The sequence below is a fragment of the Panthera uncia genome, unplaced genomic scaffold (assembly GCF_023721935.1).
Source record: "Panthera uncia isolate 11264 unplaced genomic scaffold, Puncia_PCG_1.0 HiC_scaffold_621, whole genome shotgun sequence".
Taxonomy (NCBI): domain Eukaryota; kingdom Metazoa; phylum Chordata; class Mammalia; order Carnivora; family Felidae; genus Panthera; species Panthera uncia.
The window spans coordinates 7591-32028 of NW_026059783.1; the positions used below are offsets into that span (position 1 = coordinate 7591).

The 24438-nt window shown below is 45.2% G+C and overlaps 1 protein-coding gene across 1 annotated transcript; it reads left to right on the top strand.

Moving 5' to 3' along the window:
- The first annotated feature begins 10069 nt into the window (after positions 1-10069).
- LOC125918275 (uncharacterized) lies at positions 10070-23367 on the top strand. The gene is made up of 3 exons (XM_049624291.1): positions 10070-10145; positions 20223-20737; positions 22443-23367. Exons 1-3 carry the CDS (start codon positions 10070-10072, stop codon positions 22581-22583), a joined length of 732 nt encoding a protein of 243 aa, XP_049480248.1. The 3' UTR covers positions 22584-23367.
- Positions 23368-24438: the final 1071 nt, after the last annotated feature.

Here is a 24438-nt window from a genome sequence, read left to right on the forward strand (position 1 = left end):
TTAGCATACAGTGCAATAATGTTTTCAGGAGTAGATTCCGGTGATTCATCCCCTATGTATAACACCCAGTGCTCATCCCAACAAGTGTCTTCCTTAATGCCCCTTATTGATTTAGCCCATCCCCCCCACCCACAGCCCCTCCAGCAACCCTCAGCTTGCTCTCTGTATTTAAGAGTCTCTTCTGTTTTGTCCCCCTCCCTGTTTTTACATAACTTTTGTTTCCCTTCCCTTATGTTCATCTGTTTTATATCTTAAATTCCACATGTGAGTGAAGTCATATGATATTTGTCTTTCTTTGACTGACTCATTTTGCTTAGCATAATACCCTCTAGTTCCATCCATGTAGTTGCAAATGGCAAGATTTTATTCTTTTTGATTGCCAAGTAATACTCCATTGTATATACATACTACATCTTCTTTATCCATTCTTCTGTTGATGGACATTTGGGCTCTTTCCATACTTTGGCTATTGTTGATAGTGCTGCTATAAACATGGGGGTGCATGTGCCCCTTCGAAACAGCACACCTGTATCCCTCAGATATATACCTAGTAGTGCAATTTCTGGGTTGTAGGGTAGTTCTATTTTTAACTTTTTGAGGAACCTCTGTACTGTTTTCCAGAGTGGCTGCACCAGCTTGCATTCCCACCAGCAGTGCAAAAGATATCCTCTTTCTCTGCACCCTCACCAACATCTGTTGCCGGAGTTGTTAATTTTAGCCATTCTGACAGGTGTGAGGTGGTATTTCATTATGGTTTTGATTTGTATCTCCCAGATGATGAGTGATGTTTGGCATCTTTTCATGTGTCTGTTAGTCATCTGGATGTCTTCTTTAGAAAAGTGTCTATTCATGTCTTTTGCCCATTTCTTCACTGGGTTATTTGTTTTTTGGGGGTTGAGTTTGATAAGTAAGTTCTTTATAGATTTTGGATACTAACCCTTAATCTGATATGTCATTTGCAAATATCTTCTCCCATTCTGTTGGTTGCCTTTTAGTGTTGCTGATTGTTTCCTTCACTTTGCAGAAGCGTTTTATCTTGATAAGTCCCAATAGTTCATTTTTGCTTTTGTTTCCCTTGCCTCCAGAGATTTGTTGAGTAAGAAGTTGCTGCGGCTGAGTTCAAAGAGGTTATTGCCTGTTTTCTCCTCTAGGATTTTGATGGCTTCCTGTCTTACATTTAGGTCTTTCATCCATTTTGAGTTTATTTTTGTGTATGGTGTAAGAAAATGGTCCAGGTTTGTTTTTCTGCATGTCGCTGTCCAGTTTTCCCAGCACCATTTGCTGAAGAGACTGTCTTTATTCCATTGGATATTCTTTCCTGCTTTCTCAAAGATTAGTTGCTCATACATTTGGGGGTCCATTTCTGGATCTCTTTTCTGTTCCGTTCATCTGAGTGTCTGTTTTTGTGCAGTGCCATACTGTCTGGATGATTACAGCTTTGTAATGCATCTTGAAGTCTAGGATTCTGATGCCTCCCACTTTGGTTTTCTTTTTCAGGATTGCTTTGGCTATTCAGGGTCTTTTCTGCTTCCACACAAATTTTAGGATTATTTGTTCTATCTCTGTGAAGAATGCTGGTGGTTTTTTTTTTTATAGGGATTGCATTGAATATGTAGATTGCTTTGGGTAGTATCAACATTTTAACAATATTTGTTCTTCCAATCCATGAGCATGGAATATTTTTTTTCATTTTTTGGTGCCTTCAATTTCTTTCATAAGCTTTCTATAGTTTTCAGCGCATACATTTTTCACTTCTTTGGTTAGGTTTATTCCTAGGTATTTTATGCGTTTTGGTGCAATTGTAAATGGGATCAATTCCTTGATCTCTCTGCTGCTTCATTATTGGTGTATAGAATAGAAATACAACTGATTTCTGTGCACTGATTTTATATCCTGTGACTTTGCTGAATTCATGGATCTATTCTATGATCAGTTCTAGCAGTTTTTTGGTGGGATCTTTTGGGTTTTCCATACAGACTATCATGTCATCTGCGAAGAGTGAAAGTTTGATTTCCTCCTTGCTGATTTGGATGCCTTTTATTCCTTTATGTTTTCTGACTGGTGAGGCTAGGACTTCCAATACTATTTGAATAACAGTGATGAGAGTGGACATCCCTGTCATGTTCCTGACCTGAGGGGGAAAGCTCTCAGCTTTTCCCCATTGAGGATGATATTAGCAGTGGGTCTTTCATATATGGCTTTTATGATCTTGAGGTATAATCCTTCTACGTCTACTTTCTTGAAGGGTTTTATCAAGAAAGGATGCTGTATTTTGTCAAGTGCTTTCTCTAAATCTATTGAGAGGATCATGTGGTTCTTGTCCTTTCTTTTATTACTGTGATGTATCACATTGATTGTTTTGTGGATATTGAACCAATCCTACATCCCAGGTATAAATCCCACTTGATTCTTTTAATGTATTGTTGGATCCAGTTGGCTAGTATCTTGTTGAAGATTTTTGCATCCATGTTCATCAGGAAAATTGATCTGTAGTTCTCCATTTTAGTGGGGTCTTTGTCTGGTTTTGGAATCAAGATAATGCTGGCTTCAGAGAATAAGTTTGGAAGTTTTCCTTCCATTTTTATTTTTTGGAACAGCTTCAAAAGAGTATGTGTAAAATCTTCTTTAAATGTTTGGTAGAATTCCCCTGGAAAGCCATCCAGCCCTGGGCTCTTGTTTTCTGGGAGATTTTTGATTACTAATTTGATTTCCTTCCTGGTTATGGGTCTGTTCAAATTTTCTATTTCTTCTTATTTCAGTTTTGGTAGTTTATATGTTTCTAGGAATTTATCCATTTCTTCCAGATTGCCTAATTTATTGGCGTATAATTGTTCATATATCCTCTTATTATTGTTTGTATTTCTGCTGTGTTGGTTGTGATCGCTCCTCTTTCATTCTTGATTTTATTTATTTGGGTCCTTTCCTTTTTATTTTTGATCAGACTGGCTAGGGGTTTATCAATTTTGTTAATTCATTCAAAGAACCAGCTCCTGGTTTCATTGATCTGTTCTACTGTTTTGTTTTTTTTAATTTCAGTGGCATTGATTTCTGCTCTAATCTTTATTATTTCCCATCTTCTGCTGGTTTTGGGTTTTATTTACTGTTCTTTTTCTAGCTCTTTAACGTGTAAAGTTAGGTTGTGTATCTGAGACCTTTCTTCCTTCTTTAGGAAGGCCTGGATTGCTATATACTTCCCTCTTATGACTGTCTTTGCTGCATCCCTCAGGTTTTGGGCTGTGATGTTATCATTTTCATTGGCTTCCATGTACTTTTTAATTTCCTCTTTAATTTCTTGGTTAGCCCATTCCTTATTTAACACGGTGTTCTTTAGTCTCTAAGTATTTGTTGTCTTTCTAAATTTTTTCTTGTGTTGATTTTGAGTTTTATAGCATTGTGGTCTGAAAATACGCAGGGTATGATCTCGATCCTTTTGTACTTGTTGAGGGCTGATTTGTGTCCCAGTATGTGACCTATTCTGGAGAAAGTTCCATATGCACTTGAGAAGAATGTGCATTCTGCTGCTTTAGGATGAAATGTTCTGAATATATCAGTTATGTCCAACTGGTTCAGTGTATCATCCAAAACCATTGTTTCTTGTTGATTTTCTGTTTAGATGATCTGTCCATTGGTGTAAGTGGGGTGTTGAAGTTCCCTACTATTATGGTATTATTACCAGTGAGTTTTCTGTATGTTTGTGATTAATTGATTTATACATTTGGGTTACAACACATTGGGGGCATAGATGTTTACAATTATTAGATTCTTTTTTTTTTAAGTTTATTTATTTATTTTTGAGAGAGAGAGTGAGCATGATGGGGGGAGAGGGGGAGAGAGAGAGGGAGAAAGAGAATCCCAACCAGGCTGCATGCTGTCAACACAGAGCCTGACATAAGGCTTGATCCCATGAACTGTGAGATCATGACCTATACTGAAATCAAGAGTCGGACACTTAACCTGAGCCACCCAGGCATCCTGTTCCTCACTTAAAAAAAAAATTAATTTTTCATATTATCCTGAGGAATTTTTTAACGTACTCAATGAGTTTCATTTTTAGGTCTTGGTGGTTAAGTTCCTATGGTCAGCACACACACAGTGTTTGAAATTAACATTGCAGAGCCATTTCAAGACTAGGAATTGAAACAAGATTTTAGTTTAGATGAAAGGTTATGTCCTTTATCAGCAAACTGGGTACTGTCCTCACCAAGGAACAGCTGTGATGATCTACAGTAATAGGTCTGTCTGGTTAGTATAATAATTGAACTAAAGCTACCAGCAGCCATTTAGAAATTATAGTGTCACAGATAAAGACTTACAGCTTGGGAGAGTCTTGGGTGGGCTTGTTTGGTTGGGTCTGGGTGTAGGATAGAGGTTGTCCAGTTTGGGATAATACAACCATTTGAAGTACTGTCGAGATTCTTATGCTACAGATGTGTTGATGTGTTCTGATCTGCTATCTCCATCACAGGTCGCTCTAGTTTATTCCACAATATTCTGTGTTTAACTTTCCACTTGTAGCCTACCCCCCAGCTTTCTCATGGAACTAAAGTTGTGCTGCAGCTGTAGCACCTGGAAAAATATTTCTTTCCTCAGAAGCACTGCATTTGCTCAGTAGACCCACAAATCCAAATAAAAAAGCAACCTCATAAAATCAGCAGGAAGGAAGGCAGCTGATTGATTTCTCAGTTCTTGTTCATTGTTCTTGGAAGTGCTTCTTTGCTCATGGTGACCTTTTCTTTATTCTTCCTTTCCTGTGAGTTAAAACCGTGCCCTTGGGACGCGGGTGTCTCTATCAGGCCCAACCGCTTTTTACTCCGTCTCCCTCTCTCCATTGCTTTTCCTTTACCTCCCATACAGATAGATTCACAGCCAGGGAAGGCGTTGTTCTTAGAGCCATGGGATTATTAGGGACATTGGTCCCTGGAGGATCTCACACAGAAATTGAGATGGGACAGAAGCTCTTACCCTGGCCTTCACCTTTGGTCCCTGCAATTAACCTAGACCACTTTTGCTTCCCAGGTCTGCTCTACCCACTTTGTTCTCTGACCCTGTAGCCTCCGTTCAGGCTTCCAAGCCTCCCCGCTCTGCTTTGAATATTTATTTGTCTCTGTCTCAACCCACAGCCTTTTCCCACTTACACATCTGCCTCCAGCACCCCCCCCCCCCCCACAACCAGCACTACAGAATCAGAAACACTTCCACACCCAGAATCAGCCAGACTACTCCTCTCCCAGCCACCAACAGATCCTGGCCTATATTCACACTCAACTTGAGGGCTTAATTAGCGTTGCTACCAGTGGTCAGAACGGAGCTCCCACTTCTTGCACTTCCAAGATAGCTTCCCTTTTGGTTATTCAGCAAAGGAGCCCCTTTATTTTCTGAATGTTAAAGAAAAGTAAACTTCCATTATGCTCCTTGATGCATGGTTTAGGTTAGGTTCTCTGCAAAACAAAACCTCAGATAGACTTGGGTCTTGGGTCCAGGTAGCCTTTTTGGGAGGGGAGCCTGGGATTCTGGAGTGAGGGATCAGGGAGGGTAAAAGGAGAAAAAAGCCAGCAGGGGATGTGTTAATCCACTGGTTATTGTTGTGGGCAGCTGGGCTCACTCTTACTGGGGACCCTCTGAAGAACTGTTGGAAAACACCCTACGGAATGTTGCCTCTGAAGAACCAGAGACTGGGGCATCCTTCCATTGAATCTCCATTCCTACAGTGGTTGAGGGCTGCCATGGGAGTGTTAACGCCCCTCTGAACTTTGGGATGCCTGTGTAAGGGCTGAGGGAATTACCAAAGCTTTAAACAAAACCCTGAGGAAAAGTTGAGGGACTCCACCAGTATTTGAGGTGGACATTGCCAGTGTGTGTGAAGGATGCCTAGCCTGGCCACAGCTAGAATCCCAGAGGGGCTGGGGGATGTGAGCACAAAAACTACCAGCTGCTATTCATGAATGATCATTGAAAGCTATCCTTCTCACCCCCCTCGAAAAACAAAAACAAAATATGCTGAAATGGAAATATCCTTAAGACCTGAAATGACCTCTGCAGCTGTTTCTTCGTGTGAAGAAGATGGCAAACTCAAAGACAGCCAGCTTCCGTATGGGCAGGTCAAGGCCAATGCAAGGGACCCTTTCGCTCACCTTATCTCCCAGAGCCTATGTGTTTGTAGCTAGTGAGCTAAAGTCAGGCAGAAAAGATGATCATCCCCAGACCTCTTGTCATTCTTCATCAGTCTTTTTTTTTTTTTTTTTAACATTTAATTTTTGAGAGAGAGTGAGAGAGAGACACAGAATCTGAAGCAGGCTCCAGGCTGTCAGCACAGAGCCTGATGTGGGGCTCGAACTCACAAACCACAAAATGATGACCTGAGCTGAAGTCAGACACTTAACCAACTGAGCCACCCAGGTGCCCCTCTTCATCAGAGTCTTCTGGGAAGCCGACTCAGAGGCGTGTTAGAGCTTGGGGATAGAACCTTTCCCCTCCTATGCAATCTGAGGCTTTGGGATCATGGAAAGTCAGGTTGCAAACTGCTAACTATGGGATTCCCAAAGCATCAAGATCATTCTAAACAGACAAGCAGACAATCTAGACCATGGAATAGGATAACCCAGGAGATTTGGAACCCTTCTAGTAGTTCATAATATAGTTGACCTTTTAAATAAGGATTGGTATCAGGGCGCCTGGGTGGCTTGGTGGGTTAAGCATCCGACTTCAGCTCAGGTCATGATCTCACATGAGTTTGAGCCCCGCGTCAAGCTCTGTGCTGACAGCTCAGAGCCTGGAGCCTGTTTCAGATTCTGTGTCTCCCTCTCTCTCTGACCCTCCCCCGTTCAAGCTCTGTCTCTCTCTGTCTCAAAAATAAATAAACGTTAATAAATAAATAAGGATTGGTATCATAGATAATTTATTCTTCATGATAGTTACCATTTATTGTACTCAGAATAGGTATACAGACCTTTGTTTACATTAGCTTTTTTAACTTAAAAAAATGTATTTATTTATTGAGAAAGAGAGAGAGTGGGGGAGAACAGAGAGAGGGAGAGAGAATCCCAATTCTCCCAAGAGAATCCCAAGATGCAGGGCTCTCTCCCACGCATCGTGAGATCATGACCTGAGCTGAAACCAAGAGTCAGATGCTTAACCGACTGAGTCACCTAGGTGCCCCTACATTAGGTTGTTTGTTTTTGACAAATGCTTATTTATTGACTCTTTGAATTATATATTATACATTATTGGCTAAAACACATTAGCTTTTTCTAAAAAGTTATTTGAGAGAGAGAGAGAGAGAGAGAGAGAGAGAGTCAGAGAGAATCCCAGGCAGGCTCCGTGCTGTCAGTGCAGAGCCAGACATGGGGCTTGATCCCACAAGGCCTGAACCAAAATCTAAAGCCAGAGGCTTAACAGACTGAGATACCCAGGGACCCCTACGTTGGCTTATTTAATACATAACAGCAAAGTAGATCTATTACCATCAGTTGACAAATAAGGCAGTCATGACTCAGAGGTTAAAGACTCAGCTTTGCGCAGCCTCATGAGGAGCAGATCTGGGATACTAAACTAGTTCATGGGCAAAGACAGAAATATGGCTCCTGTTATGATTATATATACACCTTTTTATAGATCCAGGAAGACAGGCAGCCTAACGGGCCAGCCTATACCTCTATAAAATAGAATAGCAAATGGTTCAGAGCTCAGGTTTTATGGTCAGATGATCTCTTTTGAAGACCATCAGGGAATAGAATTACATACAAAATTATCACCATGTCTTCCTTATAGTCTGTGATTAAATAGACTTTAAAAAACATTTTTTTAAAAATAACAGATTCTATGTGCACGGTGGGTTTTGTCCTAGATATCTGTCCTGAGAAACTCAACGTTTCCCAGAAAAAAGTAACATATTTTTGAAACAAAAACGATAACTTGTATCCCTCTACAAGATGCATTTGTGCCCCGATTCCAAAAATCTGCTTATTCTTTGGGTCGCACGTTTATATTTGGCAGCAAATTTCAGAAGTTTGCATGAACAAGCTTCCTTGGGCAAGTGTGGAAGGAAGAGCTTGTGTGCACGCCCAGGAGAAACGAAACTGCTGGCTTTGTGGGTTTGGAGGTCTTCCTACAACTTGGAGAAACCCTTTGAAGATCTACACTTGACTTTCTGGGCCTGCAAGCTTTCTTTCTCTTTTTGTTTTTTCTTGAAGCTCTAAGCATGGATTTCTGTTGTGCTCAGTCCAACTTCCACGTGAACCATCAGGAAGAAATTTCTCATCCATAGTGCAGACAAGTAGTAAGCTGGCACGTAGTAGGTCCTTCATGGAGTCAAAGATTCTCAGGATTAAAAGGGACTTTATGGATCATGAGCCTGCAGTGGACATCTGTGGTTTGGACCCATTCGTTTTGCAGCAAAACTTCTCAAAAAAGGTCTCTGTATATTTGCCATTTCCACTTGCCCACATCCACATTTTCCTCAAGCCTGTCCAGCCATGTTTGCTACTCCCACTCGCTGAAATTGCTCTATTCAAGGTTTCAGAAGGAGCTCATCTCACCCAACTGGGTGATCATTTTTCTACCCCTACCTCTTCCTCCGCCATCCAGAAGCATTCAACACAGGGACCTCTTCTTCCAGTTTGAAATATTCTTCTTTCTAGCTTTCATGAAACCACAATCTCCAGGCTCCTTCTGCCCTCCCAGCCTCTCCTCCTTTTTTTTTTTTTTTTAATTTTTTTAATGCTTATTTATTTTTGAGAGAGACAGAGCACGAGTGGGGAAGGGGTAGAGACAGAGAGGGAGACACAGAATCCGAACCAGGCTCCAAGCTCTGAGCTGTCAGCACAGAGACAGACATGGGGCTTGAACTCGGGAATGGTGAGATCATGAGCTGAGCCTAAGTTGGACACTCAACCCACTGAGCCACCCAGGCACCCCCAGCCTCTCCTTCTTAATCCCAGTTATTGAATTTTAGTTTTTGCCCATCCTGGGGCTCTCTCCACACCACCTCCCTGGTGTTATTCCTTCCAGGCTTCTGGCTTTCAATACTGTCTTTTACTGATGATTCTCAAATTTATGTTCTGAACTCCAGACTTAAGTATTCAACTGCTTACTTAACTTTGCCTTTTGGATGCCTGACAAACATCTCAAACTCAGTATGTGAAAAACCCTCTCCTCCCTGGGTCTTTCTCTTTTCAGTAATGGGACCACCACGAACCCACTTGCTCAGGCCAAAAGCTTAGAAGTCACACCTGATTTCTCTCGTCTCCCTATCTGGTGGCTCAGCAAGTCCTGTGGGCTTCCTCTCCTCAGTATATGTGCTAAATTCATCTACTTCTCTCAGCTTTCCACTTGTCCATCTCTCATCTGGATGACTGCCGTAGCCTGCTCCTGGTCTCTCTGCTTTCACCTCTATCCTCCTATAATCCATTCCCAGAGCTGATCTTTTAAAAATGGAGGTCAGATAATGTGGCTCACTGGTTTGAAACCATCCAGTGGCTTCCTATCACTCAGAATGAAATTCAAATCCCTCAATTAGAGTCATAAGGCATGACTTAGCCCTGGGGTCGGCAAACTTTTCTGTAAAGGCCTAGATAGTAAATATTTTAGGCTTTGTGAGCCATATGGTCTGTGTTTAAACCACTCAGCTCTGCTGTTGTAACAAGATAGCAGCCATAGACAATATGGTAAACAAATGAATGTGGCTGTGTTCCAATAAAACTTTATTTACAAAATCAGGCAATGGGCTGGATTTGGCCTATGGGTCACAGTTTGCTGACCCCTATCTAAGTTCCTTTCTACCCTTTCCAACTCCATCATACATCACTCTGCCCTCCATTATGGTATCACTCTGGCTGGGAAAGATAGCCCCCCCAGGATGGCTGCCACCAGTTCCTTTTGTCCTTATATACTAATGTCAGACCCCTTGAATATGCTTGAATATGCTGGCCCCACTCCTCTAGCCAATGGAATGTGGTAAAATTGATGTTCTAGGACTTCTGAGCTGAGGCCTTGAGAAGATTGGCAACTTCTGCTTCCTCTCTTGGAATCCAGCCACCGTGCTGTGAGAAAACAAAAGCCATACAGAGAGGCCATGTGGAGGAGAACTGAGAAGTTCTGGGCCATAGTCGAAGATGAGCCCGTGGCCTGCAGCATTGACTGTTGGCCATGTGAGTCAGCCATCTTGGATATTCCAGTCTCCTTGAGCAGTCAGCTGGAATCACATGGACAGAGAACTACCTAGTTGAGTCCAGTCATTTCATAGAGCTGTTTGAGAAAATGGTTATGACCTTAAGCCATTAAGTTTCAGTGTTTGGTTTTACAGTAATAGGTAGCTGAAACATTAGTCTTCTGTCTGTTCCTCATACCCACTTAGGTCATTTCTCCATGAGCATCATCTACTCTCTCTCCCTGGAACACTCCTCCCTCTGGTCTCACTAGGCTAGTCCTCCTCATCATTCAGGCTGGCCCATAACAACTCAGTATTTTTGTGTGGTGTTTTGGTTTTGTGTTTTTGGTTTTGTTTTTTCGGAAAGCTACCTTTCCTTGCTTTACTTTAGGCTATGTGGCTTACCACCCCACCCCACCCCACCCCTTCTCATTCCACCCTTATCTCAGCTGTAGGACCAACTTGTATAATGAAGGCCAAGCCAATCAGTGACTCTATTCTTCTCTACCCCCAACACACCCAGCCTCAGTAATGGGATGGACATGGGACCCAGGTCAGTTCAGTAAGTCAGTCCCAGGAATTATTGGTGAGGAGAGACTCTTGGCTGGGGTTGTTCAGCTGATTTAACCCATGCCTGGAGCTGCTGGTGCTCAACTGTCTACCACAAGGGCAGGCCTGCCTGGAAGCAGAGCCAACCCAGAGGAGGGCAAGGAGGCGGGATGGAGAGAGAGACTCCTGGATCCAGCCATACTTGGACCCAGAATTGCCTTGGGCTTTTTAAGTGACATAAACCAATACATCTCCCACTTTACTCTCACCCCTCTCTTCTCTCTTTGAGCCAGTTTGAGTTGTATTTCTGTCACTTGCTCTTAAAATACCGTCAATGGCTTGACTCACCCTCCACCATTTCCACCAAAAGACAAGTTGAGTCATATGAAATTGCTATTCTTATAGGTTGACAATAATTGAATATCAGTAATTTTATATGGCTAACTTATTTGAACACCTCCAGAGATGGGGAACTCACTATCCATTGTGCCAGTTCAATTGAAAATTAGACATACTTAACAAACAAAATTATTTTTCTGAAACTAAAATTCTCACCTTTTGGGATGAGCACTGGGTGTTGTATGGAAACCAATCTGACAATAAATTTCATATATTGAAAAAAAACATAAAAAAACCCTAAAATTCATATTTCTTACCCTTTTATAGTCCTGGGTGCTCTCCTCTGAACATATTTTATATACAATGTAGAACTTGACTGAAAAACTGCAGGACAGTCTCCCTTAGGTAGAGAAAAGTGGCATTATCACCTCTTCATTCTAGATACAATACTTTTGGTAATGCAGCCTAAAACATCTAAATCTTTTGTAAAAATGTGATGTCTTAAGCCATGTCTTCTCTATCTTGTTCTAGTGTGTTTCAAGCTAAATTCAGGACCGTATATTTAGCTTCAGTGAATTTCACTATGTTCTATTTGACTTGCTGACCCTTCCTTTAAATGCCAAGCTTCTGCCCCTGCCCATTGGGTCGAAGTCTTCGTCAATTATTTTCTCTGTGGTTGTCATGATACAACAACATAATGAAAATTTAGTGCCAAGATCATGATTGTGCACTCCAGTGTACCCCTTCCAGTTCTGTGTTTTATGCAAAATTGAGAAGCGTGCCTTCTCTGTATTCATTTGATTCATTACTATGGATGTTGAAAAGGACAGAGCCAAGAATCAGGCCCAAAGAAACGAGTATATTTGGACAGTGACTCATTAGCCTTTAGGCTGGGTTGTCTGGTCAGTCACCACTTCTCTGACGTGGGCTAACAACCACCCGTGTTTCTCAGCTTCTCCATAGGAACTTGCAGGATACCAGCTAAGGGTGTGGCTGAAATGTGTAAGGGGCTCCTCATTACTGGGTATTCATTACCCTCTTCTTGAAGTTAGGTGGAGCAGGGTGCTATTTAGGATAGGCCACCCACAATGACCAACAGACCTGAGGGTTAAATGGCTAAATACAATGGCATTTTATCTGTAGCTTAGATAACAATTCAGAGTGCTCAGGTTGGTGGGAGCATTCTTCTCCATGCAGCCTCTTGGGGATCTAGGTTCTCTCGGCCTCCTGGATCTGCCATTCTCCAGGCTTCACTGTCATCTGCTTCCAGCCACAGAAGAGAGAGCCTAAAGAAGCACACGTGGGACATTGTCATGGGACAGGCCTGAAAATGGCATATCCCTGCTGCTCACTTAGTCAACAAAGCCGTACATGCCAATGATAGGTAGGAAAATGCTGTTGAGCCAAGTGCTTAAAGAAATGGAGAAGAGAGTCATTGAAGAGAGCTCAACTGACCACACAGCACTTCCCTTCCTTTTAATGCCAAGCTTCTGCCCTTTCTTATTGGGTCAAAGTCTTCGCCCACCATTATCTCTCCTGTGGTCAGACTTTAACAACATAATGTAGATACAATGCAAATACCATAACAATTGATGGCAAAGTGAAACCATTGGTCTTGCAAGATAAGCAGGATTTCAAGAATAGGAAAGCAGTTTTGGGAACTACCCTGGTCGTTTGCAAAGCCATTGACATATGAGGACATGGCACTGTTAGATCAGAGACAGCAGGTGAGGACCAAAAAGAAGTGAGAGTGATTCGAACATCAGAGGTACAAGAGACACCTGGGGCAATTAACAAGCACCTCAGATATTTCTGTCAGGTTATACTGTCCCTGTGCTGTGAAAGTCAAATCTTAATTGAAGAATTTCACATTATATAATCTACGCCAAAAGAGAAATAATCCTCAACAGTTGACCGATGGTTCTTGTGGTGCTGGCTCTTCTAAGAACGAGCTGGTGGTGGGACCCTCACCTGGGCCCTCCTGTAAGGCCCAACCTCTAAAATGTCAGTGTACCCAGAGCCTCATCCTGGGCCTGTTCCCTTCAGGGTCCTCCCTTTCCTAAGTGACCCATACAGTCCCTGGGCTTTAAATATCATCTGCCTGCAGCTGGCTGGCCTTGAGATGTATATCCTACTGCCCACTCAACATCTCCACTTGAGGGGTTATAGCTTCTCAGACTTACGTGTTTAGAAACACACTTCTTGACTTCAGACCTGCTCCTCAAGTCCTCCCTGCCTTGCTCAGTAAATGGCAGTGTCCTTCAGCGTCTTCTCAAGGCAAAATCTCAAGAGTCATTCCTGAAGCTTCTGACCTGCCTACTCCCGCATCTAATGTAGTAGCAAGTGCGGTTGGGCCTACCTTCCCCAATATGTCCTGAATGGACTCCATGCCGCCTCCCCACCACGACCTAGCCGAGTGGCCACCTCTCACTGGGGACCCCCAAGGCAGGCCCATAACTGGTGTTCCTGCTCCTGCCCTTGCCTTCACGGCCATCCCATTTGCACATGGCAGCCACAGCCAGCCTTTAAACATATAGATTGTATTGCATCATTCCACAACTTAAATCCCTCCAATGGCTTCTCATCACATTTACAATAAAATCCAAACTCCTTCCCATGGCCTCCCTGGCCTCACGTCATCTGATTTGTGCCCATGCCTGGCATGTCAATTTCAACACCGCCGTCCTCCTCAGTCTCCAGCCACTGCATCAGCTGTCCAGTGGGCTCCCTCCTCAGGGTCCCCCATTGTCTGGACATTCTTTACTTTTTCCTGCCTGACACCTTCTTGTCATCAAATCTCAGCTAGAATATCGTGTCCCTAGAGGCCTTCTCTACCTCCCTTCCAAGGCAGCCCCACCCTCCAGCCTTCTTTATTTGGTTATCTGACGTCTTTCGACATAGCACTGTCATTGTTAACTGCAACTATTTTGCTTATTTATGTATTTAAAACATTTTCTCCATCTTCCCTTACACTATAAACCCCAATGAAGGCAGGGATTTTGTCTAGTTTGTTCACTGCTGTATCTTCATTGTCAGAGACCATCACCTAATAGATGTTCAGTAAATATCTATAAACTAAATGGTTTTTAAATTTTTTTTTTTCAACGTTTTTTATTTATTTTTGGGACAGAGAGAGACAGAGCATGAACGGGGGAGGGGCAGAGAGAGAGGGAGACACAGAATCTGAAACAGGCTCCAGGCTCCGAGCCATCAGCCCAGAGCCTGACGCGGGGCTCGAACTCACAGACCGCAAGATCGTGACCTGGCTGAAGTCGGACGCTTAACCGACTGCGCCACCCAGGCGCCCCCTAAATGGTTTTTAAAATAGAAAAAAAACCCACCTTATTTCATAATTTTAAGTTTCATTTTGCAGGGTAGTGTCCCAATAAAAACCTTTTTCATGATTTAATATGAAATTCTGGTTTCCTTTATAAGTAGATTTATTTAAGTGGCCTTTTCCTGTATCAGTTATCTTTGAACAATGAAGATCTTCTGTCTTGCGTGTTTCCTTCGTCGCAAAGACTCATAAACTTGTGGAATGAGTAAATGAGGGCAAGGCTGACATGATTTGTTCTTGGGTAACCCGAGCTGGGTCACAGTGATCAATCATTTTTCTTCCAGTGACACACGAATGCCTTTTCCCCTTGAAAGTCCATTCTAGAATCATGCCTACAATCTGCTCTGCTTACTAGTTCCCAGGGTATGGAACCTTCTTCCTTCTTTTTAATGGAACACCTTTTCTGTCTCCAAGATTCCAGCACCATTTAATTTATTTACATTTTTTTAAAATGCTTATTTATTTTTGAGAGAGACAAGAGTGCAAGTAGGGGAGGGGCAGAGAGACAGGGAGACACAGAATCAGAATCAGGCTCCAGGATCTGAGCTGCTAGCACAGAGTCCGACGTGGGGCTTGAACTCACAGACCGCGAGATCATGACCTGAGCCACCTAGGAACCCCGGCACCATTTTAAATATCTGCAGGTCCCCTAAGATCACAGATAAACATTGAAAGTCTCTTCCTGGGTTCTGTAAGTACTCTGGCCTGTGATTCATCTGGGCTCAGAGGCTTGAGTGTAATTCGATTCGGGACACAAATAAAGGTTCTCATTAGAGGGGAGTGGCCACAGTGCAAGACAATTTGGCAACCCACTGATGTCACTGAATCGTGGAATTAAACAAATGCCTTGTTACTGCGGAAGCCCTGAAACGTTTCCAAGAACTGGCTTCTGTAGCTCCTTGAGTTCTGACAACCAGTCATCTGGAGCCAAAAAGTAGTGCTGAAGGGTTTGGAAGTCTACTTTAAAATTTTCTTCCATCTTGCCCCGTGCCATGATCCTTTGGGGTCCGTGGGGAGAGAAGAGAGAGTGGGAGAAAAGCAGAGGGAACCAGCTTCCCACCTGGGTGCTGGGGGGAAAGTGGGGTTTCACCTGTGTGCAGCCTGCTGGTAGGAGCCAGTCTGTCAATAGGACTCTGAGGTTCGATTCCGAGGTTGCCCTTTTTAAAAGGTCACCCACTCCTCATGTCCCCTTCAGACTCTTGCCAAGTAGAGAAGTCTGAGTTTTCATTTGTATTGCTTGTGTTTTAACTGTGGGCTCAAATATTTAAAGCACTGTGTCAGCCAGACCACACATGCCCTCGGATCTGATCCAGCCAGTAGCTCCCAGTTTGCAATCCTTGGCCAAAGGCACCATGTAAAGATTACAGGTTGGCCCAGAGAAGATGCTGATTGTCAGTTTCTTCAGTCACTGCTACCAGAATGTGGTGTGAATGCACACTCATTTCTTTTTTTTTTTTTTAATTTATTTTGAGAGAGACATGGTATGAGTGGGGCAGGGAGAGAGGGAGAGAGTGAGAGAGAGAGAGAGAGAGAGAGAGAGAGCGTGCTCTGCCCGATGTGGGGCTCTAACCCATGAAACCATGAGATCATGATCTGAGCCAAAACCAAGAGTCAGATGCTTAACTGACTGAGCCACCTAGGCACCCTGGAGATTCATTTCTTTTTAGTTCAGAAGAGCAATTCTCTATTCTACAGAGGTTAAGAAGAAGTTGCAAAGCATTCAGGGGTGGGGGTGGGGAGAGTGAGAGGGAGAGAGAGAATCCTAAGCAGGCTCCATGCTGGGCATGGAGGGATGTGGGATGCATGTGGGATGCAGGACTCGATCCCATAACCCGGGATCACGACCTGAGCTAAAATTAAGAGTCAGATGCCCAAGTGATTTTGCCACCCAGGTGCCCCTAGTTCCAAAGAGAAGTTTTCAATCCCCCGCCCCCTCCCCACCTTATAGGGGTTAAGAAGCAAGTGCAAAGCATTAAAGAAAAAAAAAATGGGCGTTGCAGGGAATCTTCATTAAATAGCATTGAAATTTGACAGAAAGGGGCGCCTGGGTGGCTCAGTGGGTTGAGCGTCTGACTTCAGCTCAGGTCATGATCTTGCGATTCATGGGTTCGAGCCCCACATCAGGTTCTGTGCTGACAGCTCAGAGCCTGCAGCCTGTTTCAGCTTCTGTGTCTCTCTCTCTCTCTGCCCCTCCCTCTCTCTCTGCCCCTCCCTCTCTCTCTGCCCCTCCCTCGCTCACGCTCTGTCTCAAAAATAAACATCAAAAAAATTTTTTTTAAAAATAATTGACAGAAAGTGCCTTAACTTCACACTGAGGGACTCATACGGTTGCACAATTTTTGTGGGGGCTGTGTCTCCCCAGATAGGAAGACACTATGACTTTATCATGTACATGTTCCAACAGTGAATGTTGCTGACCACTTTAGCTTGCAAAATTTCACTTTAAAAAACATTAAAACAAATCTCTTGTGTAAAATAACTGATTCCCTTAGGCTTAAGGCATGGGGCAGAGGAAGAGAACAGAGACACGAGAATCACCATGAACTAAAGTTTTGTCTTATGCCTATAATTCTGTAAATACCATTTCATCTACGTGACATCTGACAGGAAGACACCAGCGTTATTATCCTTATCTTACAGGTGGGGATACTGAGGTTCAGGGAGAATAAACAACTTGTCCAAAGTCAGTTCACAAATGGTACGGGCTGGCCTTTGGACCCAGTTCAGATAGAATTCTTGTTCCCATAACCATCCGTGAGCGTCTCAAAAAGAAAAGGTTTCCCCCGGGCCTCCGCTTCCTGGAGGGCAGCAGCTGTCAGAAACACAACCTGCATAATCCTCGAAGATCAGACGAACTGTAACACGCTTGCTAAGGCAGGGTGGTATATCGAGGTTATGAGAAAGAACTTCAGGCGAGTTCTGTTCAACCCTCAGATAACCTGGATCCTAATTTCCAAATACACCAGAGACTTGAGCTTTCAGGGGTTTTCTTTTCAAATCAGTATGTTCTAAAAAAAACTGGTGATCCTCGGTAGCATAGGTACATAGGTCCTAATTAATGGTGTCATCCAATCACTCAAACCAGAAACTCTGGAATCATCTTGAACTCGCCTCCCTGGTGTTATTAGCCTGGTGGTATTATTAACTCCCTGGTGGTGTTATTAGCCACCAACTTCCACACGGCCTCAAATTCACTCCCTCTTTCTAGCCCTTGATGCAGCATTTCATCATCACTCCCTGGTATTTTCATGATCTCTCCCTCACCCCCTCATGCCTGTGTTCCCTATTTGATCCAGTTTTGATTCCGTGGGCCATCATTAAAGTTGTTACACGTGCAGTCGCCCTCAACCCCCTGATGCTTCTTTCCCGCCCCCGCCCCCACCATTGTAAGAACTTGGTTAAATAAGCTCAACCCTGGTTAAATCTGGTGTTCCCACTACTTTCCACCTGTGTCTGGAAGCTGAGCTTGAGTGGGAAAAACCACTCCTCCTTGCTGACTGGTCTCACTGAGCATCCTAAACCACGGGGTGGGTCCTCAGTACAGCCTGGAAATGATAATATAACCCGCTAGTCAACCCACTTTCCAGCTCTCCTGGACAGCGGTTTCAGTGTCTCTCCGCCAGCCTCCAGCATTGTTCCAAGCTCACCCTTATCCTCAGCTGCTGATTGTGTTGGCAATTCCACCGAAAAGGGAAGCAACCAGCGGGGGCGTCTCTCCCCTGCCACCGCTAGACCAGCAGCCTAACTCACCTCCTTGTGTCCCCCACGCTTTAACCAGAGTGACTACATATTGCTCAGTACAATCCAAGCTTCTTGCCATGTCATGGCCTTCCTTGGTCTACGCACCTCCTCGTCTCAGATTCTGCGTCCCTGGCTCTCTAGCACCTGAGGCAGAGTTTCTTTCACCCGGGGGGTTCTGCACACGCAGCTTCCGTGGCTGGAGCGCTCTCTCCGTGAAGGCACGCAGGGTTCACTTGCTTGTTTCTCTCTGATCTTGGCTCAAAGAGGACCTCCACAGCTTGTCACCCTCGGTTCACTCCCTGCTGCATTTCCTATGCACTTACGTACCAATAAATATATAGTCGTGCTGTGATTGATTTTCATTTTAACTTCAGAACGCTACTGGGATTAATGCTATGACTGGCGCAGGCCTCCTAAACGTACAACAGAAAACGTTCTGCAGTAGTTTCCCCACGTCTGTAGTGCCATTTTGAATCACTATTGCCGTCAGATCGAAGCTTAAATAGGAATGTATTTTGGAGGTTGCTATTCGGAACGGGAAGTTTGGGTTTCCACCAACCGAGAAACATTTAAGAGTCAGGATCGATCCCACTTTTCTTGTTTTCAACCTCTGTCTCTCATTTTATTCACAGGATAGACCTGCTCAGTTACAGTTCAATTCCAAGCCACCGGGGAAGCATTGGTGGTTCTCGTGTCCCAAAGTGACCCTTAACGGCCATCTTGTCCCTGCCTTCATCCGTCACTGGAAAATCAAAAGCAACTATGTTTTTAGCAAGGGGTTTCAGGACTTCACTCAAAGAATTGTTGCCACTCTATTGATTTTTAAGAACAATGAGCAGATGTGACCGTCTCAGAGCCAAACCTTGGGCATACACCTGCATTACCTTCAGGAGACAGAACTAATCTCCTTTCACAGTAGACCACAGTGCCAGCATCGTGTGCAGGCTAGTGCCTTGTCCAAGGAGTAACCCCCAATGTAGCTTCTGATGAAGCCATCATAAGCAGGTTTTCCAAAGGTGGCTTAAAAAAATTTTTTTTTTAATGTTTATTTTTGACAGAGAGAGAGAGAGAGAGAGAGAGAGAGAGCGCGAGCCTGAGCTGGGGAGGGGCAGAGAGAGAGGGAGACACAGAATCGGAAGCAGGCTCCAGGCTCTGAGCTGTCAGCACAGAGCCGGACACGGGGCTTGAACTCACAGACCGTGAGATCATGACCCGAGCTGAAGTCGGAGGCTCAACCGAGTGAGCCACCCAGGCTCCCCCAAAGGTGGCTTTAAAGATAGGCTCTCCATAAGCTTTGCTCTCAATCAAGTGTGCCCTCCAAAGTCACAGAGCTAATGGGCCACAAGCCTGTGTAGAACGTGTACAAATTGTGCATTTTTGTAGTGACGGAGACACTAGCGGTGGCCAGTGGCAATGTCCTTGTCTGCTTTGCTAAGGCCATCTGAACTTGCGCTGCCTTGACATCATAGTGGTCCTGACATTTCATAAAAGCACAGAAATGTCCCTTCCTTCTTCCGCCTCACGATGTTGAGTTTGCCAGGGGAGCTCATGCTCCCTACTTGTTCCTAAATCCTTGGCCAGAGTGTGCCCAGGTGTAACAGGAGGTTACACCTGTTGCCACCTGGAGAAGGCTGTACCCAACCAACCACATCCATGATCATCGCTGGATTTTCCGTGCTTGGTGGCTATTCAGGTAGGCCAATCCCACAACTGTGAGAGCACAGGTATTTGGGTCTGGAGCTCCGCACAGCGGGGGCCACGGAGCCTTTGGACAAGGAATCCATGAACGCGCGTGCACCTAGCTTCCCTCTGTACTTTTGTGTCTATGTGAGCGTATGTTTCATTTCCGTTTCTGGGGGAACCCTTCAAATACAATTCCCAAGGTTCACCCAAGGGGAGAAACGTGCTTTGGAGGCATACAGGGATTTGAGTGCGTCTTGAAACTGGTCCAGGGTCACAAGCTTCCCAAGGTGACTTCAGGCCGTGGAAATACCCCAAACTTTCCTTCCATACAGTCAGTTTGCCTTGGCTGTGGAGGGAGGAAGAGAGCTACCCCGAAAGCAGGCGGCCAACGTTGCGTACTTTGTGATACCCCCCCCCCCCCCCGCTAAGTTGACAGAAGGGGGAGGGCTCTCCTGTGCCACCACCCTGAGGGTTTTCAGGGAGCTGGGGTTTTTGTGACGGAGACCTGGGCGGCTGGGACCGGCGGCGGAACAGTCACAGCGCCGAGGGCGGCCCGCTGGGGCGAGGGCGGAGCGGGCGCCGCTGCGCTGACGGCCTCGGCAGAAAGGGGGCGGCCGCGCCCATTTCCTCCGCTCAGCCCGGGCCGGCGGGATCCGCATCGGCGAGCGGCGCCTCCCTGGTGTCGGCCGCGGCGCCTCGGGACCGTGCCGGGACTGGGGCGAGTCGGCTCTGGCCGAGCCTGCGGCGACCGCCGCCCCTCCGGACGCTCCGAAGTCCGCCGCGCGGTCGGCGTTCCGGCTGCCCGCATGGACGCGGCGCTGAAGCGGAGCCGCTCCGAGGAGCCGGCAGAGCTCCCGCCGTCCGCCCGGGACTTGGAGGAGGAGGAGGAAGAGGGGATGGAACAGGGGCTGGAGGAGGAAGAAGAGGTGGACCCCCGGATCCAGGTAGGGCGCGCGGGGGGCGCCGCGGTGGTGGGCATCTACACTTGGCGCTGGCCTCGCAGCCCCCGGTGCCTGCGGTCCGGGGGAATGGTGGCTGCGTAGCTTCGGGGGCGAGAAGAGAGGGTCTGAATTCCCAGTTTTACCGGGTTCGTGGGGAGGCAGCAGTGCCCGCGTGGATGCGGCCTGACTGTATCGCGGGGATCCCCCGCAGACCCCCGCCGGACCTGGGGGTCGCCGCAGCCTGCCCAGCGGTTCGGGCGGATGTGCAACAAAGGGAAAAAGGGGGCGGGGGCACCCTGCGGGTGTTGGGGTCCTCCCCCACCCCCCGGCCCTCGCCGGCCAGGCTAGCTGCGGTCGTCGCGCGGCCTCGGGGCTGGGGGCAGAGGGGTCGCCCGGCCCGCGTGGGCCTGGGCACCGTGGGCGTTGTCCGCCCCTGCAGCGTGGGCTGGCACCGTGGCCGGGTTGCGAGTCCTCACCTGGCGGAGGTGCCCGGCCTGAGCCATCTTCCGCCTCCTCTGATGCATTGTTAGCAAAGGGCTTATTGTCACCACAGGCTCAGACCTCCGCTTGGCTGCGAATGGTTGAAAACCCAGCTTTTCCTTGTTACGGGGTCGGGGTGTGAACAGAAATCGGGGACAACTGATGCGCAAAGCTGACGCGGGGAGAAGGCGAGGGGATTGGCCTGGCTCTCTGTGCCTCCATTTCTGAGGGAGATGATTAAAAAACAATTTCCAAGGCAAGATCTAGGAGTGACAGCTTAACCTCCTCACCCTCTAGGCAAAAAGCACGGCAAATCCCTTTCCAAGACTGGTTTTTCTCCTCTTTTCATAAATCATTTAATATATATATTGCTTTTAACCATGCGCCGCAATTTCTGGAGCCCTAATTGGTTTTTCAGTGCACAGATCAATTAAAAGCTCATTTAACTCAGCTGTTGCCATTTAAATGAATTGTTTTGGCAGATTAGCAAGATAAAGATCAGGTGGAAAAATCTTTTCGTTAGGGATTCTATTAATTAAAATCACTAGTTTAGACTACTAAATCTTGTTTTCCTGGTACAGGATTTCTGTTAACAAGATCCTTTGTCTGCAGAGTAAAATGAGTTAACTTGTGCTGGGTACTTTTTACAAAATGTTAGTTTAGAAATATTTATTTTAAGGATCAGGATTAAAGTTATTTTTGTTTTGTTAAAAAACAGCTAGGAGGCTTTAATTGGCTGTTTGAAAAGATTTTCATCTCTAGAAAAATAACCACTAATGAGTTAATGCCAGAATTCTACCCTTGATCTACATCATTTCACTGGGTTTAGAGTTTTAGCTTGGCCTTGTTTATTTTCTTTTATTGTCTTTTCTGCATAGTTTTTGCTGTAAGGCAGAAGGTACTGTTTTGATTTGACTCTTAAACCATTTGTAACAGGTGGGTTTACCTGAAGGCACGTACCTGGAATAAATACTTGACCTTCTAAGAAAAAAATTCCTAGGACCTTAAGACATTTTTGAAAGGACACCATCGAGAAAAAGATTTCAGAAATACCGACGTTCATTTGCTTATCCAGCCAAGGCTCAGCTATTTTCCTTGAGAATTAATATTGACTTGTCCCTCTTCCTACAAATTGTGCTGGAGTACTTTTGCAGAGAATGAGCTCAGTCCTACTGGAAACAAAAGACAAATCGTTTCAATCTTTTTCCCCCCCTCTTCTCTTCACTAGGGAGAACTGGAGAAGTTAAATCAATCCACGGATGACATCAACAGACGGGAGACTGAACTTGAGGTACAGAAGGCTGGGTCCCTGGTTCCTGGTGAGGTAGTGTCAGTCCTGCTGACACGAGGCTGCTTGATTTTGTTTTAATAGCTGGAGGATGACTGTTGGCGTCCCCTCCATGGAGTTGAGCAACAGCCCGCTGTCTGACAGAATAAAATACACTGCTGAGCCCAGTGTGTGGGTGGAACACATGTGGATCCTATTTCACATGTTTTTCATCATGGGAGCTCCGTGGGGCCAAAACCAGGGGTTATGTGGAGCCTTGAAGTTCATGTGTCTTGTGGAAAAGCTTGAAAGGATTGAGGGGAGAATTAGCTGCATTGTTTCAAAGAGAAGAACGAATGAGTTCACAGAATCTTTTAAATATTTTCGGGGGGTTCCTTACGTTTGTACTTGGAAACATTGCGTATTTCCTTAGACATCTGCCGTTTTTGACTTTCTGTCCTAAAAATTCACCCCCCTTCCATCTCCCTGCTCATTTCTTTATTGTCTGCTTGCATGTAGAATGTAATTATCTTAATGGTAAGGAAAAGCTGTTTAGACTGGAAGGGCTTTCCTGCTGGGAAGAAATCTTGGGAGAGACTAGAACTTGATTTGAATTTCATGAGCATCTTCCAACGTGAGTGTAAACAGATGAGCATTCTTCACAACTACCAATTAGTCCCCAGCCCTTTTTAGTAGTGGTTGGATTTACCATCCATCAGCAAATTTGAACAAGCCCCGCATGTATCTGAGAGCCTGTGAATGATTCTGTCAGAGTTGAAGGGATGCAGGGAGCTATTGGGAGGACCGTTTCTGTAGCAGGAGAAATAGCAGGGAAGGTCACCGGAAAGGGCAGGAAACATCTGGTCCCTAAGAATGAGGGTGGGGGAGATAGGAATAATCTACTGGGAATACGCTGGCAGTCTTGACTTCTGGCTGCATGGCTAGGCCCCCGAGGCACCAAATCTGGGTGTGGCAAAAAAAAAAAAAAAAAGATTAAAAGCTTGTTTTCTGAGTTGTGTGTGAAGGGTTATCGCCAACCCCTCTATCCTGATTGTATCCTGTATCCATGAACCCTGGCTGCCCTTCTCCCCCAAGTGAAGTAAAACCTGCATGTTTATTTAAAATGTTTTGACTGCTGATGAGTTGAGGCTCTTTGGGCAATTGAAATCTCTCAGAATCTCACATTTCTAATAATATTCAACGACAAAAACCCTACCATTTCTGCAGGGCTGTAGAGTTTACAAAGGGTTTTCACAAGCTGTGTCTCCTCCTGTTACGGCCGCCTAGAACCGTGCTGTCCAGTGTGGTAGTCACTGGCCGTGTGTGGCTATTTAATTTTAAATTAATTAAAATGATACAAGATTAGGGGTGCCTGGGTGGCTCAGTCGGTTAAGCGTCCGACTTCAGCTCAGGTCACGATCTCGCGGTCCGTGAGTTCAAGCCCCGTGTCGGGCTCTGGGCTGACGACTCTGAGCCTGGAGCCTGCTTCCGATTCTGTGTCTCCCTCTCTCTCTGCCCCTCCCCCATTCATGCTCTGTCTCTCTCTGTCTCTCTCTGTCTCAAAAATAAATAAAAACATTAAAAAAAATTTAAAAAGATACAAGATTAAAAATTCAGTCAGTGTAGCTGCCTCTCAGGAGCCTAGTAGCCACCATATTGGGCAGAGCAGAGAACAGTTCCATCATCGTAGAAATTTCTGGAGAGCACAGTCCTGGAAGTTGGGGGTCTACCTCCTCACCAGATGAGGATGTGGGGGTACTGGGCCTACTGGTTCTGTGATGTGGCAGAGGCTGGTCATTTTCCACATGCCTGCTAGCTCTCATGTTCTTCCATTCCAAGTAGGAGTAGACAAGTTGGAAATAGTCTTGTTTTTTTTGTTTTTTTTTGCAAACGATTGCTTTCTTTCTTTGACAAAATTTGTCTGCCCGTACTCCACTTTTTTTGGGTCATGAACAAG

Coding starts and splice junctions, on each gene's coding strand:
- LOC125918275 (XM_049624291.1), top strand. CDS start 10,070: ATGTGGAGGAGAACTGAGAAGTTCTGGGCCATAGTCGAAGATGAGCCC. Junction 10,146..20,222: donor CAGCATTGACTGTTGGCCAT/GTGAGTCAGCCA, acceptor CCCCCCGCTAAG/TTGACAGAAGGGGGAGGGCT. Junction 20,738..22,442: donor AGGTGGACCCCCGGATCCAG/GTAGGGCGCGCG, acceptor TCTCTTCACTAG/GGAGAACTGGAGAAGTTAAA.